General features: G+C 35.6%; 1 protein-coding gene across 3 annotated transcripts in view; it reads right to left on the bottom strand.

Moving 5' to 3' along the window:
• Positions 1 to 26,482, bottom strand: part of Suco (SUN domain containing ossification factor) — a 61,225-nt gene extending 34,743 nt beyond the window's left edge. For all 3 annotated transcript variants that reach the window (XR_013043362.1, XM_076547829.1, XM_042258425.2), the window contains exons 1-9: positions 26,350 to 26,482; positions 13,830 to 13,941; positions 12,142 to 12,252; positions 9,504 to 9,658; positions 8,030 to 8,167; positions 7,483 to 7,633; positions 3,762 to 3,885; positions 2,867 to 2,991; positions 2,320 to 2,387 (exon numbers count right to left, since the gene is read on the bottom strand). Coding sequence is in view for 2 of the 3 variants with exons in the window: in XM_076547829.1 (XP_076403944.1) it covers positions 2,320 to 2,387; positions 2,867 to 2,991; positions 3,762 to 3,885; positions 7,483 to 7,633; positions 8,030 to 8,167; positions 9,504 to 9,658; positions 12,142 to 12,252; positions 13,830 to 13,941; positions 26,350 to 26,411 (1,046 nt within the window). In the remaining variant the exon portion in view is untranslated. The remainder of the gene's footprint in view (positions 1 to 2,319; positions 2,388 to 2,866; positions 2,992 to 3,761; positions 3,886 to 7,482; positions 7,634 to 8,029; positions 8,168 to 9,503; positions 9,659 to 12,141; positions 12,253 to 13,829; positions 13,942 to 26,349) is intronic.
• Positions 26,483 to 26,757: the final 275 nt, after the last annotated feature.

Genomic DNA, 26,757 nt, shown 5'->3' on the forward strand with positions numbered 1-26,757 from the left:
ACAAAGTAGGGGTTGTGTTTTACAAGGATATATCTTTTCCCAAAGACCTTTCACCTGTCTCTGATTCTTGTCCCTCATGAGGTGAACAGCCTTATCTAACAGACTGACTAGCTGCCACAATAATTTGCCAGGCCTCAGGCTCAAAATCCTTGATCCTTGGACTGAAAGTGAAGTTAAAGTAAGTCCTTCCTCCTTCAGCTGTCTTTTTAGGCATTCTGTATTATAGATGAAAAACTGACTTCCACAAAAGCTAATTCAAGAAGCAGAAAACCTAGTCACTTAAAAAAAAAAAAGCTTAAAATATTTATAAATATAAGCTAGACAGAATATAGCATATTCCTATGATCCCAGGGCATAGAAGGAAAAGGCAAGAAGATTTTTGAATATGAAATCAGACTCGGCTAAAAAATAAATTCAGAGCTAGTTTAGGTTACCAAGTGAGGCCCTATCAATAAATCGGTTTGTCAGTTGGTATTCACATAAATACAGGACACTAATACACAGGCAGCTAACAATACTACTGCTTACCCTGGGAAAAGGTTACAAAAAATCCAAATATCTACTTAGAGAGGACTCACTAAATCTCAACTAGTAATCAAATAGAATGAAAAAGCTCTCTAAAAATAAAAAAGAGAAGGCCCAAATACTTCTAAGCTATAAATCCGTATAATACACTAATTTACATGAAAAGAGATACATGTATTTGCACAGTGACACTGAAAATGCAGATTAAACTTTAACAGTGAATGGAAAATGAAAGCTAGAAATTTTTTCTTTTTAAAGAAATTTAAACCATGTGAATTTAATCATTATCATAAACAGTAAACATTTCATTTAAAATTAATAGCTTCCACAAGGGGGATAAGCAGATGAGCCAAATATTGTAATAAGCCAGGCAGTGGTGGCCTCCCAGCACTAGGGAGGCAGAGGCAGGCAGATCTCTGTGAGTTCGAGGCCAGCCAGCCTGGTCTACAGACCAAATTCCAGGATAGCTAGGGCTATACAGTGAAGCAAAAATAAAATTGTAATAAGTGTTTTATTTCCCCTGTATATCTGCTCCCATGTCTATAGTACTCATTAGTCAAAGAATTAAAAAGCAGTGAAGCCAAAATAATAGAGTATTTCTTAGATGGTTTTCTCTTCTACATACCTAATTACTACGAGCTGCCAATTTTACCTGTTTAAATGTCTTTCAGATAAATTCCTCTCTTCTGTACTCAAATTGCCAATTATATAGCTCAAGGTCATGACATCAGACCAAGGCTATGACAACAGTCTTCCATCTCATTTCTCTACTTCAACTGCATTTTCTTTTAGGCATTCTTTGAGGACAAGCTTTCTTGAAATGTTAATGAGATAATGTCACTTCTTTAAAATAAATATTAACCTGTCTTTTAAAAAACAAAAAACTTGCCGGGCGTTGGTGGCGCACGCCTTTAATCCCAGCACTCGGGAGGCAGAGCCAGGCGCATCTCTGTGTGTTCGAGGCTAGTCTGGGCTACCAAGTGAGCTCCAGGAAAGGCACAAAGCTACACAGAGACACCCTGTCTCGAAAAACCAAAAAAAAAAAAAAAAAAAAACTTACAAACTGTTAAACTGGAGAATGCTCAGCAGGGAAGTGCTTGCCAGGCAAGTTTGAGGTTTAGATCCCCAGCACTCAAGTAGAAGCTAATAAGTGTGACAGCTGCCAGTAATCCCAGAAAATTTGAGGAGAGAGTCAGCTACTTAGACTAATAGAATCAGCAAACTCTGGGTTCAATTAAGAGACCCTGCCTCAATATATAAACTGTAGAATGGTCAAAGAAAACACACTAGGCCTCCATCCACACAGCAAACGGCACTGGTGCAGACACATGCACATTGTCAAATTGAGTACATCCAGCACCAAATGTCTGATTGTAGTTAGACTAATGATCTGGCCTCATCACCTCACTATTCTAATTTTACCTTTATTTTTGCAACCACTAAACTGCTTAAATATAGTCATCGAGAATAAATATAGTCTTTTTAGAGTACTCTGCCTCCATCATCTACCATTTCCCATGTGTCCTTCAAGATTCAGCCTAGGAATTACCACTTCAAAGACTTTCTCCTTTAGTTATCTCTTTCTAGAAAATTCCACCAACAGTACTTTTGATCAGGCCTGTCACTAACATTTTCGTTAACTCCTTAAAAAGAAAAGCATTTTGTTCTCAATTCTGAAGTAACAGCAATAATAATCAATCATAAATACTTATTAAATTATGCAAATATATCAATCTTAACTCAATAAAGATGAACACATATAAAATATACTTTGTAAAATTTTACATTACTTACCAAATTTTAGTGCTGCAAGGATTCAACATATAAAGGTCCATATTTTCTATAAGAATAGCAGATGTGCTCTATTTTGAGACAAAGAAAACATATTAAAGAAAAACAGTTTAAAAATATTTCAATTCTAAAATTTTGTGAGATTTCTGTATTTCAGACTTTTAAAATAAGCTTAAGATGGAATACTTAAGGGGAAAAAATAAACTAACTGGTTAAAATTTTCCATTAAGGCTATAGCATTAAATTAGCCTTATATCAACTGTTCTTTTGAAACTTACAATGCCTGTTATTACAAAGGAAAAAATAACTTATGAGCTATTTTAAAAGTTACATTGTGTTATTAAATGATATTTTTAAAGGTGCAATATTATCAACCAATAGAATTAAAAATTGACACTATAAAGTATTTAAAAGCATAATCTGGTATTAATTAGTAAAGTTGAAAAATAACTCATATGAAAAGATAGTTAACATCATAACAATGTCTATTTTTAATAAAGTTACTAGTTTCTTATATTTTCTTTGAAAAGAACTTATATAGTTTAAGTACCTTGGCTTCTGGATTAGCTGCCAAAATTTTGGCACCACATTCTACTGAGGCATAATTATTTCTATTTTTCTGGACCTTTTTGGTGGCATGTGGACCTCCATTAGAAGATGGATGCAGTGATTGACCTGTAGATAAACCTCATTATAAATATATATATGATGATTATGATTATGAAAATACCCCCCAGTAACACAATGATCTCAAAAGTAACAAGCTACTTTTCAGAAAGGAACAGGTTTTAACTATTAAAAATCTAGCTTAAAAAAAAAAAATCTAGCTTTAAAATATATGAGAACTCTCAAGCCAGGCATGGTAGCACATGCTTCTAATCCCAACCATGCAAAGAGGATTGCTATGAATTTTAAGCCAGCTTGTACTTCACAGTTAGCTCAGCCTTATCTCAAAACTTACAAACTAGAAATTCAAAGTGCTTTAACATATTTGGGATAAACTACAAAAATTCACATTACCTGAGATATGTCTAAGAACATAAAATGAAAATTTTCCTTGAGAATAAAGCCTTTTTTTTTGTTTTATTCTTTCTACTTCTAATTCCAACATCAAGAATTCTAAACTCTAAATTAGTATAAAAAAAGTTTAAAACTTTCTGACTAAACTTTCCATGTCCAATTTTTTTCCCCCAGAAATTGGGAGTTATAGCATTACTCTTTCTCATTTTACTATCAGTGGATAACCTCTAAGAATGGAATTCAATTAAGATTAAAACTGTACACTACCAATAAATGGCAGGTAATCAGCAGCAATGTGGTAAATCAGATGAAGTTTTTAGAAATTTTATTTTATGATTTAAAGAAAAAAAGCAATATTTAAACCACTCCCTCAATAATTGAAACATTAGAAAAAAATGTTAGTAGACTCCCAGTGCTTTCCTTACTTTTTTCTTTTTCTACTTCCATAACTTTCTTCTTCCACTCATCAAACGTTGGTATATCTTCTGGATCCTTGGGGCCTGTGACAGGTGCAGGGTCAGTTTCTCCTGGCTTTGTATATTCAGAGCTCTGAAAGAAATGCCAAAAAAAAACCAAGAAACTTCAATCTTTAAAAAAAATTAATAGCCGGGCGGTGGTGGCGCACGCCTTTAATCCCAGCACTCGGGAGGCAGAGCCAGGCGCATCTCTGTGAGTTCGAGGCCAGCCTGGGCTACCAAGTGAGTCCCAGGAAAGGCGCAAAGCTACACAGAGAAACCCCGTCTCGAAAAACCTAAATAAATAAATAAATAAATAAATAAATAAATAAATAAATAAATAAATAAATAAATAATGAAGGTAAGCACAAATGTTTCTGTAACACTAAATATTTAAAGTTTAATTTTTTTGTTTTTAAATAAACATTTATTTATTATGTACACAGTGTTCTGTTTGCATGCCAGAAGAGGGCATCAGATCTCATAGATGGTTGTGAGCCACCATGTGGGTGCTGGGAATTGAACTCAGGACCTCTGGAAGAGCAGCCAGTATTCTTAACCTCTGAGCCATCTCCCCAGCCTCCCAATAAAATTTAATTTTATAATGAATACTATTTTAAGATGAAATATTAATTTGCTTAAAAGTTCAAGTTCATATAAAAGAACAAACTTCAAGCACTCAAGAATATACTCCTTCACATGTTAGTGATATAAACATTTTTAAAAATAAAACAAACAGGCCGGGCGATGGTGGCGCACGCCTTTAATCCCAGCACTTGGGAGGCAGAGGCAGGCGGATCTCTGTGAGTTCGAGGTCAACCTGGGCTACCAAGTGAGCGCCAGGAAAGGCGCAAAGCTACGCAGAGAAACCCTGTCTCGAAAAACCAAAAAAAAAAAAAAATAATAATAAAACAAACAGAATGCTGTATCCTAAGCAAATTCTTTACTCACTCAAAAAGAAATCTATCTATCTATCTATCTATCTATCTATCTATCTATCTATCTATCTATCTATCTATCTATCCATCCATCCATATATATAGTATTTGCAGTACAACCACCTCAAAATAAATCTAAGATGTACACATCCACTTATCAAAGGAGTAATTTTAGATGTAGTCCAGTTTTTACAAAATCAGTAACAAGTATTACATGCACAAAAATTTTAAAGTAGATTTTAAAATGTTATTTTAAAAGCCCCAAGATTATTACACTTTAAAAGAATAGGAAAAAAAATGTGTTTATAACTCCTGCTAACAAAAAGACTTTGAAAAAATGGATGTATGAAATACATTTTTAAAAACTTGGTAAACTAATTATATAAAAATTAAGCCAATAAGCTGCATGAAATAAGCCTCAAGAATGAAGTATTTATAATATATTCAACCAACAAATGAATGTATGTAAAGAATGATGGAAAATCAATAAGCAGAAGGAACAGAAGCAATAAATTCAGCAAAAAGAAAATACAATCACAAAAATAATCATGAAAAGCTAAGAAAATCAGAGACACAAAAAAATACCAATCAGAGTTGTTAAAGTGTGACAAACTACTGAATCATGGGGAATCTATCAGATTGCTGAGGGAATCTTAAAATTAGTATTAACAAGATGTACATACCCACTAATTCACATTTATGTGCAATGTCAGAAAAATGTACACATGGTTTTTTTAATGTGTAATTGCATAGTGCAGTACTACTTCTAATATAAGGAAATCAGAAACTTGAATATTCCTCAAATGAATAATTGTAATAGAATAATCAAGCAGTAACAAGAGACAAATCTCAAAGTCAACATTGAGTAAAAGTCTAAATAAAGACAAGAATGTCAGTACATACTGTTTCAAAGTCTTAAAATGAAAACTTTTAAAATCACCAAGTGCATGATAGCATGGTCTGAAGAGAAGCTGTAACCAAGAAAGAGCACACTATCTTTTTTTCTTTTAAAGCAGATTCATTTACTTACCTATTCATTTCATGGCTTAACCATTTGTGTATTTAAAAAAAAAAACTTATGTGCTTATGAACAAAGTCTGTTGAGAGAATTAACTCTGGTAAATAAGTAATTATAAAAATTCACTTGGCTGAGATGATGAAGTCCCCCAAGACAAACAAAATCAAAAATAACATATACACATTTTTTTGAGTTCCAGGTAACAAAGTTCCTCTCACCAATTAAGAAATCTAAACAAAACCATAAAATCAATTTCTAATGCACTGTCTACAAATGGAGCCACTTTCTAAAACACTGTGTGTATAATCGTGTCAGTATCCTGCAAACCTTTTAAATAACAGCAAAGAACTGCTTTCATTGGAAATCAAAGTGGCTTACACGAACTTAAGTAGGCAGAATCATTCTGAATTGGATGCTCACGTTATCTCTGACAGTCTTTCTGGGATACTAATTTGTTTAGACGGTAATTATACATTTAATTAAGGTTCTTTTCATCCTTCTGCCTATTAGCACATGCTTACAGTCTAAGGTCTTAGGTACTATAGTTGGCTACTAGTTGAGAACAAGTAAATTTAGGACAGAGCTGGCTGCCAAGTTTCAATTCCTATTTGATACTGAAAGAGCTCCAAAGAAGCCATGTTTAATGTTTGTCTTTTTTACCTATGGGTGTAATATTTGACATATGAACCTTAACACTCGATATGGTTACCGAGAAAATTAAAAGCTCTTTTAAGGTACTGGACTACAGAAAACTGAACTGTGTTTCTAAGAAGCACCACAGACAGACACATCTAATCCTATAAATAGTATAAAGCTCTGAAATATAGGTTAGGAAGTTGAAGTGAAAATTCACTAAAAAGAATAGAACATTCCAAACTAAAAGGAATAATAAATGTGTGGTTGACACTTTAAATTACTCTTTCATTCAACTTATTTTGCTTTTGAGTTGATGAAAAGATCATCTCTTTCACTTAGTTTTTTTCTTGCCAGAGGGGAACCTAAGTTGTTAGTAACAGTTCCTCAGGAACTTTTTTACTTGGCTCTTCTCTGCAGTTAAAGTGGATTTCAGAAAGATGACTGTTTCACTGTGATGAAGTCCCTCTTTATTGTAAGAATGTTTCAAGACAGAAGTTTAGCATCTAGTTGCAACTTACATATAAGTAACAAAAACAAAAATATGCCCTTAAACTATTCTAGCTAAGAAGCATGTATTTGTCCTTACTGAATTAAATGATATTCTTTAATTTAATGGTTGTGTCATCTATTATAGCTCTAAAACATTGCTTAAGTGAGGGCTTTACTTTTTTATTTTTATATTTTTGGTTTTTGAAGACAGGGCTTCTCTGTGGTGCCTGTCCTGGAACTCACTCTGTAGACCAGGCTGGCCTTGAACTCACAGAGATCCGCATGGCTCTGCCTCCCAAGTGCTGGGATTAAAGAGTGCGCCACCACCACCCGGCAAGGACTTTACTTATATGACCCTAAATAGTCGATGGTGGGCAGAAAGTCATGTAATTATATATAAAACCCGAGAGAATCTATACCAGAACACCTATATATGTAAATACTAGTCAGAACATCACAAAGTAACTACTTGCTATATATAGAAGCAGAGTTCTTATCAGTTTTATGCATATCCCTAATTTCATAACAAATATGGTTAGCAACTTTTTTCATGATTCCAGTACTAAAGTGCATTACATCACGGTAGGAGACAGCCAAAGTTATACCTCACCTCATTTTTTAAAGTATCTGAAGCATTCAACGCAGACTTTGGATCATCACCATCTTGTTCACTCACTGAAACTTTTGATTCAAATTCTGATTTTGTTACTTTTTCTTTGCCATGTGAAGACGACACATTCTCTATATGCTGGCCAACAAGGCTATTTAAAAGCAAAAGATACATTTAACATAGTTTTAGCTAGATAACAAGTTTTATACAATCATTATGATTATCATATACAAAGAAAACCTAAACAGAAGCACAAAGCTAAAATTCCAGTCATAAAAACAGAATGAAGTTTGCACCAAAAACACCTTTTTAAAACAATCACACTGCAGTTATTACAGAATCCTATCATAATCAGATGTGGTGGTGCAAGCTGGAGTCCCAGTATCTGGAAGGCTGAGCCAGGAGGATTCTGTGTTTGAGGCCTGCCTGGGTTACACACTAAGTTCCAGGATAGCCTGGGTGGTCTACATAGCAAGATGCAGTCATGATAAAAAACCAAAATGATAACAACAAAAGAATCACACTAAAAACAACTGCTCACACTCACCTTTCAGGTGGACTAACAAAAGCAGGTTGTTCAACTGGAGCGCCCACATCAGGAGCCTCAGCAGCATCACAGTCAGCTTCAGACTGCTCAGGTTCACCTGGCTTGGCTAGAGATAAAGTACCAGATGTTTCTATTTCACTAAAAGAGGAAAGAAAAAAAAATGATAATCCAGTAATTTAATCAACTCAATCTAAGTTTAAAATGATAATAGTGACATTGAAACATAACCTAAGCTTCCAAAAGAAGAATGCTTCGCAGATCTATGGAATGTTTTCAAAAATTATTTTTAAATGGGGCACAATGGCACATGCTTTTAATCCCAATACCTAGGAGGCCAAAACAGGAGGACTGAGAAGTCAGGGCCAGCCTGAACTATTTCTCTTAAATCATATACAACCAACTATTGACTGATCTATGAGTGTACCTAGGTCTAAAACAGTACTGAATTTTAAAACACAACATTAAATCAGTATTTGGTCTGATAAAAATAGATCTTAAGTTATTTTTCTAAGTGTATCTTCTCTAACATCTATTAATACTGTTGCATACAGCAAAACTAACAATTATCTCAGGCCATTTCGCAGAAGTCTTACTGCACTTTTACAATTTTACTTTAAAAAATGTGACAATATTTTTCCCTGCCTTACTTCTAATTCACAATTTTTTAAAAACAGGAGAATTAAGAACATATTGTTCAGATAAATATTGTTCTGGTATTAAGTTGTTCTGAAATAGTATTTAGTCTTTTCTCCACATGCTTTCTGTTCCCTTTTCCTTAACTAAGCAACATTCATTCCCAAATGATACCATCTTTGTACACAACTTCATCAGTCCAGCCCTTATATTCTTGAGGAATACAGACATTTAAAACCTGACTTACTACAGTATAAGGTTTTTTTGAAGTGGCAATAAATAACGTTTATTAAGTATTCTTTTACATAGCTACTCTTATCAATTCTTATGATAAAGTAAATACATAATGTAATATTAAGAGAGGGGTGTTTGGCTTTGCTCTCTTCATTACAGATGAAGGAACTCAGAAGCACAAAACTGATTTGCTAAACTAAGGATAACTTAAGCTTAACTATTCCAAATATTATTAAGTTAGGAAAAGATAGCTGGACACACAAAAACATAACTATTACTGGAAGGCTAGTAATACTTAACGGAAATAAACTGACACTTGATTTTTTTTTTAAATAACTACACAGACTATTAAAAAATGCATAATTTCTCCTAAGTAGAACCTGTGCTATATAGAAATTCATGGCCAGGTCATAATCAATTTTATTTACTCAGCTATGTAAATAAGCTTACTATTAAGATTACATTCAATACACACAAATACTATAAATTGTATCTGCTATCTAGTCCAAATATCAAACGAGTTTATCAAGGTGTCTTATTAAGGAATATTTCTGATTTGTTGTTTTTGCTTCTCTCATAACCCAACCTCCCCTTCATAATGACTTACTCAAGCTTTGAGACTGGAGTTGTTTCTGAGGTAGATGAGCTGGAACTATTTTCAATGTTTTCACTGCCCACAACTACACTGGAAGAATCTTCATGTAAATCAACTGTAGGGAGTGCTTCAACCACAGGGAGACTTAACTTTGTCGTTTCCACGTCCTGTTTTTTTAAGGTTATATTAAATGTTAAGGTTAATAAACCACTTTTTTGATGGACAAAAGTTTATAGAAAGCTGAAAAATGATTACATAATGTTCACAATCTAAGAATATTTAGTCTAATGGCAAAGTGCTTAATATAAATGACACCTAGAATCCTGGGTTTAATTCTCCAGCACTAAGAAAAGAAAATTACTTAAAAGAAATACTTTTAAAAAAAGATTCATTTATTATGTATACAGTGCTCTACCTAAATGCCAGAAGAGGGTACTAGATCAAATTATAGATGGTTGTGAGCCACCATGTGGTTGCTGGGAATTGAACTCAGGACGTCTGGAAGAGCAGTCAGTGAGTGCACTTAACCTCTGAGCCATCTCTCCAGCCCTAAAAGTAATATTTTACACACACACACACACACACACACACACACACACACACACACACAATCCTTTCTTCCAACAAGCGACATTCATTCTACCCTAAGAAATTTATTTCATTTATTATTTATTATTATTCTAATATGTGATCTGTGCATTTTTCATGCATCTGCAGACACAGCTTAGCTTGCCCATTCTCCTTTCTTCCTATTTTGTATCAGGTATTACAAGTAATCCCACTTCTATTTAATTAATGAATACAAAAACTAAGGAATCCTATGTAAATATATAAAATGTTATGATATAGTACTTTTATCCATAAAGAATTTATAGAAAAATGTTTATCAATAAATAACAATGTAAGATATGTGCAAGTACTACAATGCAATACATAATTTGCTTTTCTTTCAGTCCTGAATGGTCTAGGTCATTCACCCCTCCCAAATAGAAATCGATTATCAGTACTCCCACACCCAGCTATAATAGGATTAGCTAGCCCCTGTCCTTACTGCTTCCATTATTCTCTATTCAGTCTTTTTTTTTTTTTTTGGTTTTTCGAGACAGGATTTCTCTGTGTAGATTTGGTGCCTGTTCTGGATCTCGCTCTATAGACCAGGCTGGCCTCGAACTCACAGAGATCCACCTGGCTCTGCCTCCCGATTGCTGGGATTAAAGGCGGGTGCCACCACTGCCTGGCTTCTCTATTCAGTCTTATCACCTCTATAATAGCTCAATTGCTATTATGTCTCTCTCCCTCTTATTTTCAATTCTAATATAAATTTATTAAATAAGGAGAACGTTCTTTTGACTAATTTTCCCAGCATCTAAAGTTTAACAAAGACCAGCAAGTGAGAAGAATTCACATCAAGTTCAAGGAAAGAGAAAAACTATGAACTATTATGGACTAGATGAGGTAGGCCTTGCAAAATAGCTGAGCTGGTATGGAAGCAAAAAGAAGACAGAAGACTGTGCAGCAGGATACAATGCGTGTGACCATTTGGAGAATTAGTAGCAGTGAAATTTTCACAAATAACACTGGTTTGTTCTTTAAGGTAGGAAGTCTTTAGGAAGGACATTATCAAAAACTATATTATTTCAGCATATATTCAAACTTTTCAAAAGTAATTCTTTTATATTTTTTTAACCTAAGTCCTTATGCCCTGTCCCTTTAGTACAGTTCCTCAGGTTGTGGTGACCCCCAACCATAACATTATGTTCATGGCTATTTCACAACTGTAGTTTTGCTACGGTTATGGATTTTAATATAAATATCTGATGTGGGATATCTGATATGTGACCCCTGTGGAGATCACGACCCACAGGTTGAGAACTGCTGTTCTAGCTGCTTCAAGATACTCAAGGCAATAGACGGCATTCTTTTAATCTATGAATAAATCTTTGGCTAATATTTTCCAAAAGCTAGTAAGATGAAACGCCCTCATACTAAGATGAACATATTTTTTAATCTAAGATGTTTTGTTTTTTCCTTAATCTTTCTATCTCCAAACATCCCTAGTTCTTTCAACTACTGTTGCATTAAATGGTTTCCAGATATATCAGCATTCTACTCGGTTTACGGTATATTTATTCAGGGTTTTAATATCTTCCATTAATTCTGGTGCATAAAATAGAAAACAATACTCAGAATGAAAATAGTGGTAAAATATTTCATTTTAATCTATTCTTTTAATTTTATATCCTATATAAATTTAAATATTGATACCAAAAATGCTCTATGTTCTACATACAATTACTGCTGTAAAATAAAGCAGAAAAAAAAATAAAGTCAGAAAAAATTATGGTACCTAGAAATCAGAAAATATATATTTATAATGAGTCAAACAATAGAATTTAGGAAGAAATAAGTATTTGCACTCACATTTTACTTCTAAGAAAACAGTCATACTTATTATTAAATCTATAATTTTACATTTTCTCAAAATCAGTACTACTATTTCAAAGTAACTAATTTTACATTCTGCTATATGGTACTTTAAAGTGAAGAAAATATAACGCCATATAACATGTTGCCCAAACAAATGCATCCAATCCTATGCAAAAAGACCATAAAGTTATATTATTAAAAGCAAGAGCAATATAGAGCTTACTTGTACATCCACAGGATAGTCATCTTTTAATTTATTTTCTTCTGGAGGAATAGGTAAATATGAATTCAATTTTCCTGATAGCTCAGCATTACCAGGTTCCTCTCTTTCATTCTACATTGTGACAAAAAAAAAAAAAAAAAAAAAAAAGACTAGTAAAATTATTTTATTTAAAAAAAAAAAAGTCACCAAAAACTATCTCCTTCTTTGCTACAAAACCAGTCTTATATACATTTGACTCTCAACTGTATTTACTGTTTTTGTTTATGTTCTATCTCCTTCCATTCCTCTCCTTGCCAACATACTTAAAATATAAAATATGTGAATTTAAGAACCTCATTTGATTATTTAATAAACATCCTATATGAAGCATTGTGTATCAGACACAAAGTAAAACTTTCATAATTACATGGAATATACATGTCTCATCTCTCTTTTGACATGCTCATTAAAATTTTCTATAACTGTGCCTTTAAATGTTTCCTAGAATACACATTTCATAAAAGCAAAGCTCATGTTTGCCTTTTTTAAACCTGAGTTTACCTAGCACATACAAAATATCAAAATGTTCACTGAAAAAATTTTTCCCCACTTAATATTTGCTTAATTCATTTTTATAACATTTGAAATTTAGATATCTCATCAAGAAGTTAGAGACAAGTACTATTGACTGTGGTTAATGCTAAAATATTATGTTTTGTTTTAAAGAAACATTTAGACAAATTTTCCAAAGTTTATATCATTCATCCCAGAAATAAATTCTATACAACTCAGAAAATTAAATAATCCAATCCAAATATATCTCAAACCTCTAAATATGTAAATAAAAATGTCATAGTACATATATGTTTAACATGCAGACACATACATGTATATACATGCAGACACAGCTGAGGAACAACACAAAAGTCCATGAAGGGAAAAATACATCCTCATATATCTATTTAATATAATGAAAATGTAGTCATTCTGAAGAAACCATCAACATAGAAAGATCATGTGGGTATATCCTTGGAGAAGGAAATCACTTTGTGGAACATTGTTGTTATCTTAACAGAAATAAAAACATTAATTTGTATTCCTCTTTAAATGTATATCTATACCCACAGGAAAACATTTGAGCATTCACAACAATCAGTAAACTATGATTCCTTAGAGGATACAAAGATGATTGTTTTATAGTCAGCCTAAGTTACTTCTATAATTCAAAATACATAAACTTGGAGGCAAAAGTCAAATACAAATCAATATTTACCTTTACTATTTGAAATAGTAAATTATAAATGATTTCAAAACTATTAGGTGTTTTAAATCTATTCAATGTACTTAATTATATCTAAGGAACTACAAAGCCTCCAACTGCAAATTCTCCATGCAATACTTATTGCTGATAGTTTCTAATTTATAAGAGTATATTTCTTTGCAGCAATAAAAGACCAATTCTTATTGAATATACATCATTCTTACTCCCTACTGTAGAACATGGTATGCTACCAAAATCTGAAATACAAGCAACAAAAATTAATATACAAATATCTGAGCTATTGTAATGTCAAAATTACCTCAGTAGCTCCTCATAATATAATAAAACAGAAGTCTCCACCAAATTTGTACTCAGTATTTCTCAAGTTACTTTCATTCTAAATTAAGACAGCCTTAGAAAGCAAGACTGTCAATTCCATTTAAGGTACCTTTTTCTGGAACTGTGTGTCTTCACTTCCTAATGCACAACTGTCATCTTGAGAATAATAGGCTGTTGAAGCTGAAGAACTCTCTTTACAGCATACATGCCAACTGGGAAGCCTGTAGACACCCGCCACCAGCAACAAGGACAACAGAGAAGGGAAATTATTAAAACGTAATACTTTTTATGGGCTACAAGCGGAGGCAATAAAACAAGTTCTTATCCTACCTAATATGCTCAAGAACATAACTTTAGAGTATGAATATCTTAGAAGGAAAAAAGTTAATTGATTCTATTGTTATCACTGCCAAGTAATATATAAATTCCTACAGAGTACAATAAAAACAACTTCACAAAAGCAGCATGTGATAATTATCACAGAAGGTACAGAAAGTTGTCAAACTTAGCCTCCTGAGAAAGTGTCCAGATGTGAAAGACATGTACAAATATTTAAAGGTAATTCTAAAAACCGCCTCAATTAAAGCATGGAAGTAAGCTTATAAACTATTTTTACATAAAGGACATTGACAGACAGAAGTAATAGAAACTGTATAAGCACAAATACTACAGTTTGACAGTATTATGAAATAGAAGCAAAAAAACTCTCCACAAATATAACAAAGGAGGAATAGAACACCTTATGATTGTTTAGCTCAAAACAAGCAATAAAAATAAATACACAAATATCTCTGAGCTATCTTAATGTCAAAATTATCTCAGGAGTTCCTCCTAACAATAAAACAGAAATCTCTACCAAATTTGTAGTCTACCATTTCTCAAGTTACTTTCATTCTATAAGACATTTTAGAAAGCAGGCTGTCAAAACTGGTTTAAATATAAATCTATTTCATTTGTAATTTATACCTAGGATCATGACCATTCCCACTAAAAGGCATCTGGATAAAACTACCTAGCTATCAAGATTCTTCAAATGAATAATACACACACACATACACACACACACACACACACATGCACGCGCGCACATGCACACACACAAACATAGTATGGGAATATATATGCCATATAATCCAAAAAGTTGACATATCTTTTTTAAAAATATAAAAATAATCTATGTAGTTCTGAAACAAGATCAGCATCACTAATCTACTGTCAGGAGTATCAATGCTATGAGGATTTTAAAAGAAAAAAAAAGGAAGTATCCTACAACAGGACAATGTGCACAGAGTGAGATGTTGAAATACTCAGCAATACACGAGGTGTCTCCATCAAATCCCTCCCCTCAGAGCTAATGGAACCCTTCAGCAGAGGAGGTAGAAGGATTGATTGTAAGAGCCAGAAGGGATGAAAGACACCAAGGAAACAAGGCCTTCTAAACATCGGAAGGACTGCCGCACATATGAACCCCAAGACTGTGGCAGCAAGCACAGGGCCTCCACAGGTCTAGGTCAGATGGGATCCCAGCACTGAGAAGGAAGTGAACACCAGCCAACACAAGTCCCCATCCCTAACCCAGAAGCTATCTCCAATTAATAACCACTCCCAAAGGAAAAATTAGTTTTCTCCAACAGAATCTCACCGGGTATACAAAGCACTCTTAAGGAGAGGCTCCATGCACATCAGCAGGTAGCCAACACAATGAACTCAATGGCATTTTTGGAGGTTCCTTGTCTCAGGGAGCTTTAATGGGACATTACCTTTTGTTTTGTTTTGTTTTGTTTTCCTTACAGGTCTTCTGTGTATATATTAATGTCTGGTGTCTGGTGTTGTGTTTTGCTGGGATTGCTCTGTGTCTGTATATGTGTCTGAATGTGCTTCTTGTGCTTTCTCTTTGGCTCTCTTTTCTTTTCTTTTTTTTTTTTTTTTTTTTTTTTTTTTTTTTTTTTTTTCCTGAGACAGGTTTGCCCTGTAAAGCTCTAGCTATCCTGGAACTAGCTCTGTAGACCAGACTGGCTTGTAACTCAGAGAATTGCCTACCTCTGCCTCCTGAGTCCTGGGATTAAAGGAGTGCACCACCACCACCCTGTCTTTTTTCTTATGTTTGTTTCATTTTATTCTGGTTTGCTTGTTTTTCCTTTTTTTTTTTTTTTTATTATTTTTTGGAAGTCTGTCTGTATTCTAATGAGAAAGAGAAAGAAGTGAACTTGGGTAGGTGGGGAGTTGGGAGAGTAAAGGGAAGAAAAAACCTTAATCAGAAATACTATATGAAAAACTATTTTCAATTAAGAAAAAGGTACCAAAGTGGAAAAGTAAACAGTAAAATGATTATGAGTTACAAAAAATGAGTTTATCTGTATACAGATGAGTTCACATAATGTAAAATACAAAGGAATTAACTATTACAAGTAAGGTATAAAATATACATTCCTAGTCTTTGTTAGTAATAAATAAAAGATACAAACTTAACATGAAAATTATTAAATCAAACTATTTGAGATTGCCAACATTAGACAACTGCTTTATTTGGGGAAAAAAAATGTCATTTTAACACAATTCAAAGTTGACATATAAGGAAGATTTGAAAACCACATCCAGAAACTACAAGGATGTAGTTTTGAAAAAAATAAAAGTAGGCTAGTGATAGTAAAGGCAGTTCTAATGCACACAGGGACTGATTAGACCTATATGAAGCTACAATTACAGCAATATTATACTGAGATAAGAGGGCCAAAGGGACTCCATCTTCTATATCTAAAAAGAGAAAAGAAGCTTCAGGATGACAGCTAGAAACAAGGAACATGGGGCAACCAGTCTAGACAGAAGGTTATCAGAAGTTCATGGGCCTGATAGAAGGTAAAATTTATGACCTAACTGATCCGTTTTTGAAAGTCTGAAGCATACACTATAACTAGAAAAATTTGTAATTAAAGAAAAAATAAGCAAATTCAATAAAAACAAGTCAGTATTTCTGGGAAAATGATAGAGAAAAGAAATCATTAGATTGTACAACATGAAGCGGCTGAGAGTAGCATTTATATAGCCATAACCATATAAGAACTAAATACCTGAACCAAACTACAATGTGACTGCATTTGCAGCATGTAAAGGAATCTAATCATCTACAGTATGTAGAAAAGTAGTTGACATTTACACTAAAGAAATTATATCAGCGGTAAAGATTGCTTCTGATACCAAATTCACATCTTATTCTTGATACAGAAATACAGTACTGGCCATTCATTTAGGGCAGTATGGTTCAAATTAACCATGAAAAAATACAGGTTTTATTCTTTAACATCACTACTTAAGTTTTTAAAAAAAAAACTACAAAATTCTGTAACGTATTACAAGACTTGTAAGAAATGAGAAATAATACGGAAGCCATTCCGGTTAAACACTGGTGATAAAACAGCAAACTGTCATTTGGCCTCCAGAGTCTTTGCTTAAAAGGTACTTTTTTTTTTCTTTCAAATACTTGGCTTTAAAGAATATATATAATATTATATATATTTTTACTCTCAACCTTATAGTTTGGGGCTCTTAAAAAAAACTGCTTTGCTTCTGCTTGGTCTCTTAGTAGGTAAGAGCACAATGTATCCCTTCTCCTTTCAGTCTAGCTGAGAAAACTCTTCTATTGCTGGCTGATAATCAAACCTCTCAATTTAGTAGTTCAGATCATTACTAGTCACCACTCACATATGACTGGTCTTGGATTTTCTCAGCCACTATATACTCCACATATCAAATTCTATTCAATGACTGATGACTCAAGATTGGCCTATAATTTCAATGATCCATCATAAAGAAGCACTGAGCAGGGTAGGCCATGTTTTATATCTTATTCTACCATTACTAATTTTGCCAATAAAATCTGTCCTTTAAGCTACTGGTGTTAACAATATTCTGATCCGCCCCTTGAAATCTCACCCCCTTAGCACCACCACCCTGTGTCCTGAGGTAAAAGCCTCATTCTAAGGAAAATCTCCTCCCCTTCCTCTCTCTTCCACTTTTCCTCCCAGGAGGTGCGCTCGCTAGCTCTCTCTCTCTCTCTCCCTCTCCCTCTCTCTCTCTCTCTCTCTCTCTCTCTCTCTCTCTCTCCTCCTCCTCCCTTTCTGTCTCTCTCTTCACTATCTTTCTCTTCATCTCTCTATTATAATAAACTCTCCACATGGATGCAGTATCTGGGTTGTGAATTAATGGCTGATGCCACCATGTTTCCCTGCACAAGGGATGCCCTCGCCTCCACCCCTGCAATAATTCATAACAACTGGAAATAAACATACACTAATCACAGTTAAAATGATATATTTTAAGAAATTGTATAAGATGTATTTATCCTATAAAACCCAAATCACAGTGCTTTTTCTATAGTAATTTTCAGTTTAAAATACAAAAAGAGTTCCCAAATAAATTAGTGCCAGACTAACACTATAGTCTGGGTAAAACAGAAATCTACAAATAGAAAATAAAAAGAGTTAAGCTTCAAAAGTAGGTTCAGGACTAAGCCTTCAAATTTTCATCCTACGGCAAACAGGAGCATTTAAAAGAATTTCATTTAGGGACTGACAAAAATCCGAAGTATGGGGCTAAAGAGATGGCTCAGTGGTTAAAGAGTACATACTACTCTTGAATACTCTTGAGTCCCAATACTCAAATTGTGTAGCTTACAAGAGCCTCTAACTCCAAAGAATCCCAGGTCCTTTTATGGCCTCCATACACAACTGCATTCACATGCACATATCTACAGAGAGACATGCAAACATATACAACATTTGATAAATCCTTTTTAAAAATTAAAATAGAAAGCATAAGGCTACTGTAGCCATTAACTTTTTACTATAAGTATTCTAAGTATTCTTTTTCCTCCAGGCCACCAAACAAATATGCAAGAATGCATGCCTGCCACCTCCCAAATATCTTCTATTTCAACTCCCAAAAGTTTATCAACATTTCCCTCTTAAAAACAAGATATTTCGGCCAGGCGGTGGTGGCGCACGCCTTTAATCCCAGCACTCGGGAGGCAGAGCCAGGTGGATCTCTGTGAGTTCAAGGCCAGCCTGGGCTGCCAAGTGAGTTCCAGGAAAGGTGCAAAGCTACAGAGAAACCCTGTCTCGAAAAACAAAACAAAACAAAACAAAAAACCAAGATATTTCTGTTTTCAACCTCTTCAACCTTATCAGACCCTAAATGTTGACAAAGTGATCTTAAATGTCCTTCCATCTTTGTTTCCAGTTTCCTCCTTCCCATCCTTTTACTGGGTCTCATGTAACTAAGACTGTTCTCTATGGAGCAAAGGCTGGCCTTGAATTCCTAATCCTCCCTCCCGCCAAATGTTAGGATTACAGGAAAACATAACAGGCCTTCAAGACTGTCTTTCTTGGTCATCTTTCTTGACTCTTTTTTTTTTTTTTTTTTTTTTTTTGGCTTTTCGAGACAGGGTTTCTCTGTGTAGCTTTGGGCATTTCCTGGAACTCACTCTGTAGCCCAGGCTGGCCTTGAACTTCACAACCTATTACATAACCAGATCATTTTCTTCCATAAAATTTATGCTTAATGTACTTACTTTCTTCATTTCTAAAACCACATTCTTGCTGTGGCAAACTCAATTACTCTGCTTTGAAGTATTTGTCCCTGTAAGTCTCTCTTCTGAAACATATCTAACACAACGATGTCAAAAAACAAAAACAAAAACAAAAAAAATCTTCTCAAAACAACTTTCCTTGCTGGATATTTATCATCTAGCTCTTTGGCTTTACTTATAAAATTCACCAATCTCACAAATGTATCTGCTACTTTTCCTTAAGCTTACGTGCATTACCACTTCTATCCACTCATTATCAATTTACCCATATTCTTTCCCCTTGACAATTAATTAAATGCCATCTGCTCACTTCAGGCAGTGAAATGCATACAGACAGAGAGAGCCATCATTCATATTAGCAGCAACAGAGCATCTTATTTCAGCTCATGAAGCACCTGTTCACACAGGAGAGTTTATGACTGGCACATACATTCAAGTCTTCCTAGCAACTCCAGCCCTGTTTTTTACATTTAATAACTATGAAACTTAGCTTTCTGAATGATTCATTAGTATTCTAGTCATAGTTCTAGAATGTTGGCTGTATATAAATAGGTGAGTTTATCTAAATCAGTAACACTAAATTGAATACAAAAACAAAAATACCCATAAATATAGTCTGTTCAATGTAGGAATCCTAAGAAAGTATACTTTTTTGTTTGTTTTGTCTTTGTTTTTTGGAGACAGTGTTTCTATGTGTAACAGCTCTGGCTGTTCTAGAACTTGCTCTGTAGACCAGGGTGGCCTTGAACTCACAGAGATCCACCTGGCTCTGCCTCCAGAGTGCTGGGATTAAAGGCATGCGCTACCAATGCCCACCTAAAAAGTGTATTTTTTAAACAAGTTTAACACTGTTAAATCCTCTCTTGCTTCATCAGATCAAAAAGAAATCTGACTATAAAGAAAGAGATAAAGACACTAGCCCAAGGACATCAACTGGCATAGAGGCAATAAATAAATAAATAAATAAACAAACAAACAAACAAACAAACATAGGAAGAAAAAAAAAACATAGGCTCACAACTCAAAGCTGAGTTCTGGATCCATCCCATGTTAGTTGCGAGAAAACTTGGCCAAGTTGCCTAATGTCTATGTGTCTTCTTCATCTTTAAATGAAGATGTCTATACTAAAAGGCTGTACATTTCACAAGAGTTGTAATGATCGTAAAATGATTATCAGGCCTTCTCCACTACTCTAATACAAGTATCTATCTGTATTATGACAAACAACTTGAACACAGGGCTCAAGTCTCACACTTACACTGTTTCCCTTTCTGTCCCAAATATATTGTGGGTAACAAAGTACTATTTTATATAAATTTGTGAAAAAAATTGTAGAATATTCTAAATCCTAATATGTAGCCTTTCCTGTTTTACTCAATAAGCTACCAAAGTCACCAGAGTGAATGAAGCACAACATATATACTACCACTTAATACAAGATACAAAATGAGCTCTGTACCTAAGAACCATGGCAACACTATAAAACATCCACAAATAAAGCTAGCTGTCACTTTTACTTGTATGTAAAATACAAAATCCCTTTAACTAGTAATTCACTATAAAAATAAAATTATGGGCCTGGGGTGTAGAATATGGTAGAGCACTTGTCTAGCACTTGGGAGGCCCCAAGGTTTTATACCCAACACACAAAAATGGAAGACAGGCCCTTCAAAAGCAAACAAAACCAAAAAAAAAAAAAAAAAAAAATACTCCATTTATCAAACAGGTATATCCCAAAGGATTATATTTTTATACTGCAAATACTCAAAAGCAATTTCCCATTCCCTTGTGACAGGTGGAATTTTACTTTGCGAAAACACTTCATAATATCGTCTTGAAAACAAAATAGGTAATGGAAGTAAAACTGTTTTCTGCTCTATGTGTTATATAGCTGGCACTAAAATCTGCAATGTGTAAACCACTGTTTCAAGTAGGGTGTTTTATGTATTTCCATATGTAGATAAACTATGTAAAATGAGCATATATATATTGCATTTATATGTATAATGTTCACAGCTGAGGATGACTTGAGAGGGAAAAAAGCAAAGACTTCTCTAAGCTTATTCCTTTTCATTAGAAGTGCAAGAATGTTAATTATATGTAATTTATTTCTCTGCTCAGATTGAGAGAGGTGAAAGAATAATTTACTAGTCATGAACAACAAAATTATAAAATGATAATGTTCAAAGATAAGTAAATATCTTTGATTTTTTAAATTGTCTGCCAAGCCTATTTTTACTTACATTCTAAAACATCTTCAAATGTCTAATAACCTTAAAGGGCAACATGAGCCACATCTCCAGCTCCTAAAAATAAGTCAAAGAACATTATAAAGAATCACTGGCCTTTCTGTGTTTGGACACAGATGCTGTACTACCTTTCCCAGATCTATCACCATTAAAGCAGCCTAGTTTACCCAGTTCATATGAAGGATCTGCACTGTTGATAATGACCCCACATTCCTTATACAAAGGACTTAGCACTCTTTATAATGACCCCACACTTCTTCCAAACACCAGATGCTACCCTCTGACTATACATATCAGCAAACCCGATTTTTCCCAGTGTTTTTATATTAGGTTTATTTATTTTGAATATCATTTTATTCAGGAAATAGACTCAAAGTCTTTTTTTAAAGTCTCTACAGAAGCAGAAATCAAGTAAAAAATTTCCAGGTAAAAGAATAGGAATTTTCAATTTTTCTGATTTAAAAAAAGAAAACAGCTTACATATAGTTTGTTTCTTGTTTTTCTGTTCATATATTAACAAAAGTAGGAAGCTGGAAAAATTATCAGAGGAAAAAACAAAATTAAGAATACAGAAACAGAATCATAACCCAAGGGGAAAAAAATGAAAAAAAACCTCTTCCACCCATGAAAACTAGACTGACAGACAGACATATGTCTCTGGTCAAAAAAGGTCATCATTTTGATTTACTCCCAATGCTCCCCTACTTTATCCCCATTTATGGACTACCACCTCCAAAAATCTGTGAGCAAATCCATTCTATCTTTGATAGTAATCTAATTAAAATGTCAATATGGCCTTCATTTGCTCATCCTCTCTCTGGTTATAATCAGAGTTCGCCTGCACAATAATCAAATCTCTTCAAACCCTAACAAACATTCCTTTTCAACTCTTCTCCATCCCTACTAAGCACTCTAGATAACCCACAAAATGTTCCCTCTGCTCATAATTCAAGTCTCCCACCTTCAATTATCCACCCTGGAAATCATTAACAGGTGAGAACTGAGGTCCACAGAAATAACTGACCCAAAGGCATGATTCATCGATAACAGAATGACAGGAAGAATACCCTAAAATACAAATTCTCATCTGATGCTTCTTATGTCTTTTGTAAGTACCTTTATTGTATTTGTCAAACATGTCAGAGTTGTTTAAATGGCAAGCTCTTCTCACTAGTCTAAATATTAGCTCTTCCAAGATCATCCTTTGAGGCACAGAGAGAAGAGATCTGTTACTATTTAAAAACAAGCCTTTACTAAGATTGATGTATGGATTTATTGATCTTAAGGGCTAGCTGGACATACATCAAAAACTGCAGAACTATAGCCAGAAATCCAAAGGAAGAGTGGAAGTTCACAAGCAGTGGGATTTATCTCAAGTATACCGTAATTCACTGCGGTTTACACATGTGTCCAGCTAAGAAGACTGAGGGATTATCTTGTTTTAACTAAATAAACCCTTACAACATGTATTTTTTTTTTCAAAAAAACAGCCAACATAGTATTACAAGCATAAGCCAGTAAGAAAACAGCAAGACTAATCAGTATAAACCATTTCTCATCTACATTTGATATAAAATAATCTAGTCAATCATACAACTCTCACTGAAAATTACAACTTTAATGAAAACAAACGGTAATATTAGCAAAATGGTTTTTTATTCTTCTTAAATACCTACCTTATATAATTATATATATATACACACACACTAAAATACTGATGTCATATTGGCACATGTATATAACTTACAAGTAATTAAGACACATTTTAAAGGCACATGCATAAAGTTTTACTAATTAGGGGACACACTCAGAATATCTACTCAAATGCACGGATCACATCTTCCACTTCATTGTGATGATCAACTTCCCTGTGCCAATGATTGACAGTTCTGCATCTCCAGTATCTGAAAATCATACTTTATATTGTAAGAGACTTTGAAGACCTCAACAAATTAAGAGTTCTAAGACATGGCAAGTCTCCTAGATTGACCAAGGGTACAGCCAATATAGTATGTCCTTATAGGAGAAAGAGGAGGCAGGAAGATGATTCATAAACAGATGTTGAGGGCCAAAGAAAGAGGGTGAAGTGATGTGAGACAGGAGACAGAATCCAAGCAACCCCTAGAAACTGAAGAAGCCAAAGAAATGAAGTCGTCCTGCTCCCACCCACCCCCCACCCCCGGCCTCCAGAATGAACCAGCCATACCTCAGTAACTACTCTGACCTAGTGAGATTGATTTTGGACTCCTGCACACACACCCTAGAACTATAAAATAACTATGTGTAAGCCACTGAATTTCTGGTAATTTGTTACAGCAGCAGTAGGAACTGACAAGAGGGCTTCTTAGTCACTATAGTTTCAGTACTAGAAACAAGATGGGCTGCTCACTGTTAAGAGTCACGCCCGGCAGTGATAGCGCACACACGCCTTTAATCCCAGCACTCAGGAGGCAGAGCCAGGTGGATCTCTGTGAGTTCGAGGACAGCCTGGTCTATAGAGCGAGAGGACAGGCACCAAAACTACACAGAGAAACCCTGTCTCAAAAAACTAAGAGTCACAATGTTTACTACATAGTAAGCATAAGAAAAACATCTTTGAATGCTTTTATAATGAAATACATAGAATGCTCTTACTGTTTTTACGAAGAGTGGCCTATGTGTTATCTCATTTACTTGTAGTAACTTTGATATGAATGGATCAATTGTATCATACTGAGACTCCAATGACTAAAGTTCAAAGCAGTTATGTAACATGCTCAAGCAGACGTATCTAGTAAGTGATGGCACCATATCTGTCTAATAACACAGGCCTTATTTAACCTAGTCAAAAACCACTGTAATGAGGAGCCTGTATTATAAGCTGCTTAGGTTCAAATCTAAACTTCAGAATGTAGTAGCTAGTTAACCTTAACCATGTTACTCAGTTACAAGCTGAACCATAGCCTCTCTACTTACTCATCTGTAAAATACAAAAAAGTTAGTAATATCTACCTAAGAGGGTCGTGCTGACAAAGATGCTAAAATGTACACATGCTACATGCTTGGCACAGCTAACAATAAATACTGGCTACCACTGCTGTTCTGTAGCTATGCTACAATTACACCTAGAATACATTGTACTACTTAACCAAGAATTGTGATTAATAGTGTGCAAAAGAAAAAAATAGCAACCAGAATGAATGACATGGATAGAATTAGTTTTGCTTTTCTGTTAAGGTAAATCTATAGTACTCTAGACAATTAAGACAAAAACAAAAAGGCTTTGTCACAATCTATCAAATTATGACCGTGTAAGATCAAACTAAAATGAAGTAATATGCAGGGCGGCGGCGGTGGCACCCAGCTTGGGTGGCAGAGCCAGGCGGATCTCTGTGAGTTCGAGGCCAGCCTGATCTACAGAGTGAGATCCAAGACAGGCACCAAAGCTACACAGAGAAACCCTGTCTCGAAACACAAAAAAATAAAGTAAAATGTAGTAATACTAGTAGGGTAAGGGAGAGGGTAAACCCCAGAAACTGATTATAATATGAACATACAACACTCTGTCTACAAAACAGAAGTGGGTAACAAAATTTGGAGACAATTTCTGAATGAAAGGAGAAAAAAAATGGCCAGTATGAGAAGCTCACCAACTCTAAGAAATTGCTGTCTAATTCTATGCCGTTTTCAGATACCTGTTTCTGTTAAGGAATATTTGAATGGTTCAGAATGACAAACAGAAGACCAAACATTTTGTTCTCCAATATAATATAGTCCTTCCGGTCATATTTTCTCAGACAAGTGTTTTCTTTTCATCCTCATTAATATATTATTCTATATGAGCAACAACTCTACAACTCAGAGCCCATGGATTCCATTCACACTCATCAAAACGGAACTATTGTTAAGTGCTTTGAAGAAATAAGCTAAGTAAGAAAATCTGTCTAGATTTTAATATAAAAAACAAAATCATTCTGACAGAAAAGCCATCGTTTGGTCACCAAATGTCACGACTCTGAAGGAATCCTCCCGGGAATTCCTTCAGACATAATGGCTTTTCCAAGTACACCTTTAGCAATCCTTTGGCTGACCAGCTGTTTCTGCTCCTCAAAAACCAGAGTCGTGCTTAAAATGAACTTGAACTCCATAAAGTTTCAGACAAAGAACGGAACAGGTCGCGAATGAGTTTACTCTCCCAGTACCAAAGGACGTGACCGAAACCCACGGTGGATACTCCGTCTGTGATCCCTTCTCCATCAAGCTAACCGGAAAAGGACTTCATAAGGCACGTCCCCGCGAGACCCGTGTCCCCCAAAGTGGCCCCTGGTCAAGCAAGACCTGTGCAAGACGCGAGCAGAAGGACGACTGTTTATCCATTACTCTTACCCTCCTGACGCCTCACGTTTTCAAAATCACAGGTCCGGAACACATCACACCTGACTCGCCCATGCCCTTCCCTCCTACTGAAAGCAAGTGACTGACCGTAAAGCCGAGTTACTCACTCACCAGCTCTCCGAACCCTACCCCAACTGCCCCACGGGCAGCGCGGGAGTCCCCGAGTACAAAGGCACCGAGGGATGCCCCCTACTCCCTTCTCCCCCCCGTTGGACTCCGTACATTCCAAAGCACAACCCGACCATCTCAAGAGGAAGAGCTGGGTGGCCACTGTGCCCCCTGCCTGGGGCGGGGGGGACGGGGACAGGAGCACCCGCAAACCCCCCCAAAGCCACGAGGACTCACTCGGGGGTGTGACCCGACCTGCTCCCTCTCCCCCCATCACGTCCACGCCAAAGTCCCGCGGGGTCGCCCCTACTCACCAGACCAGAGAGCAGAGAGAGAGGCAGGAGACCAGGGCCAAGGCCCGCCGGTACTTCTTCATCTTCTCCTCCTTCTTCCCCCTGCCAGGAGGCGGCACATCCTCCCCGCAGCAGCCACTGCCGAGGCCAAGATGGAGGAGCAGCCGGAGCAGGAGCGCGAGGATGGGACCGAGCGTCCGGAGGGCTGGGGCGCTAGGGGAGCGGCTCCGCCGCGGCTCGCCTCCCGGCCGGCCTCCCCGAGAGGCCCAGGGCAGCGCGGACAGGGACGCTTCACAGGGGCGCTCCGGGGACTGCCGCCGCCGCCGCTGGGTCCGCCCGCTCGCCCGCGCCCGCCTCCTCCGGCCGTCGCCGCCACAGCCTCCCCATCCCCGCCCCGCCCGCTCGAGCCCTCGCTCCGTGCTGCCAGCG

This window comes from Peromyscus maniculatus, chromosome 11 (assembly GCF_049852395.1).
Source record: "Peromyscus maniculatus bairdii isolate BWxNUB_F1_BW_parent chromosome 11, HU_Pman_BW_mat_3.1, whole genome shotgun sequence".
NCBI classification, from domain to species: Eukaryota; Metazoa; Chordata; class Mammalia; order Rodentia; family Cricetidae; genus Peromyscus; species Peromyscus maniculatus.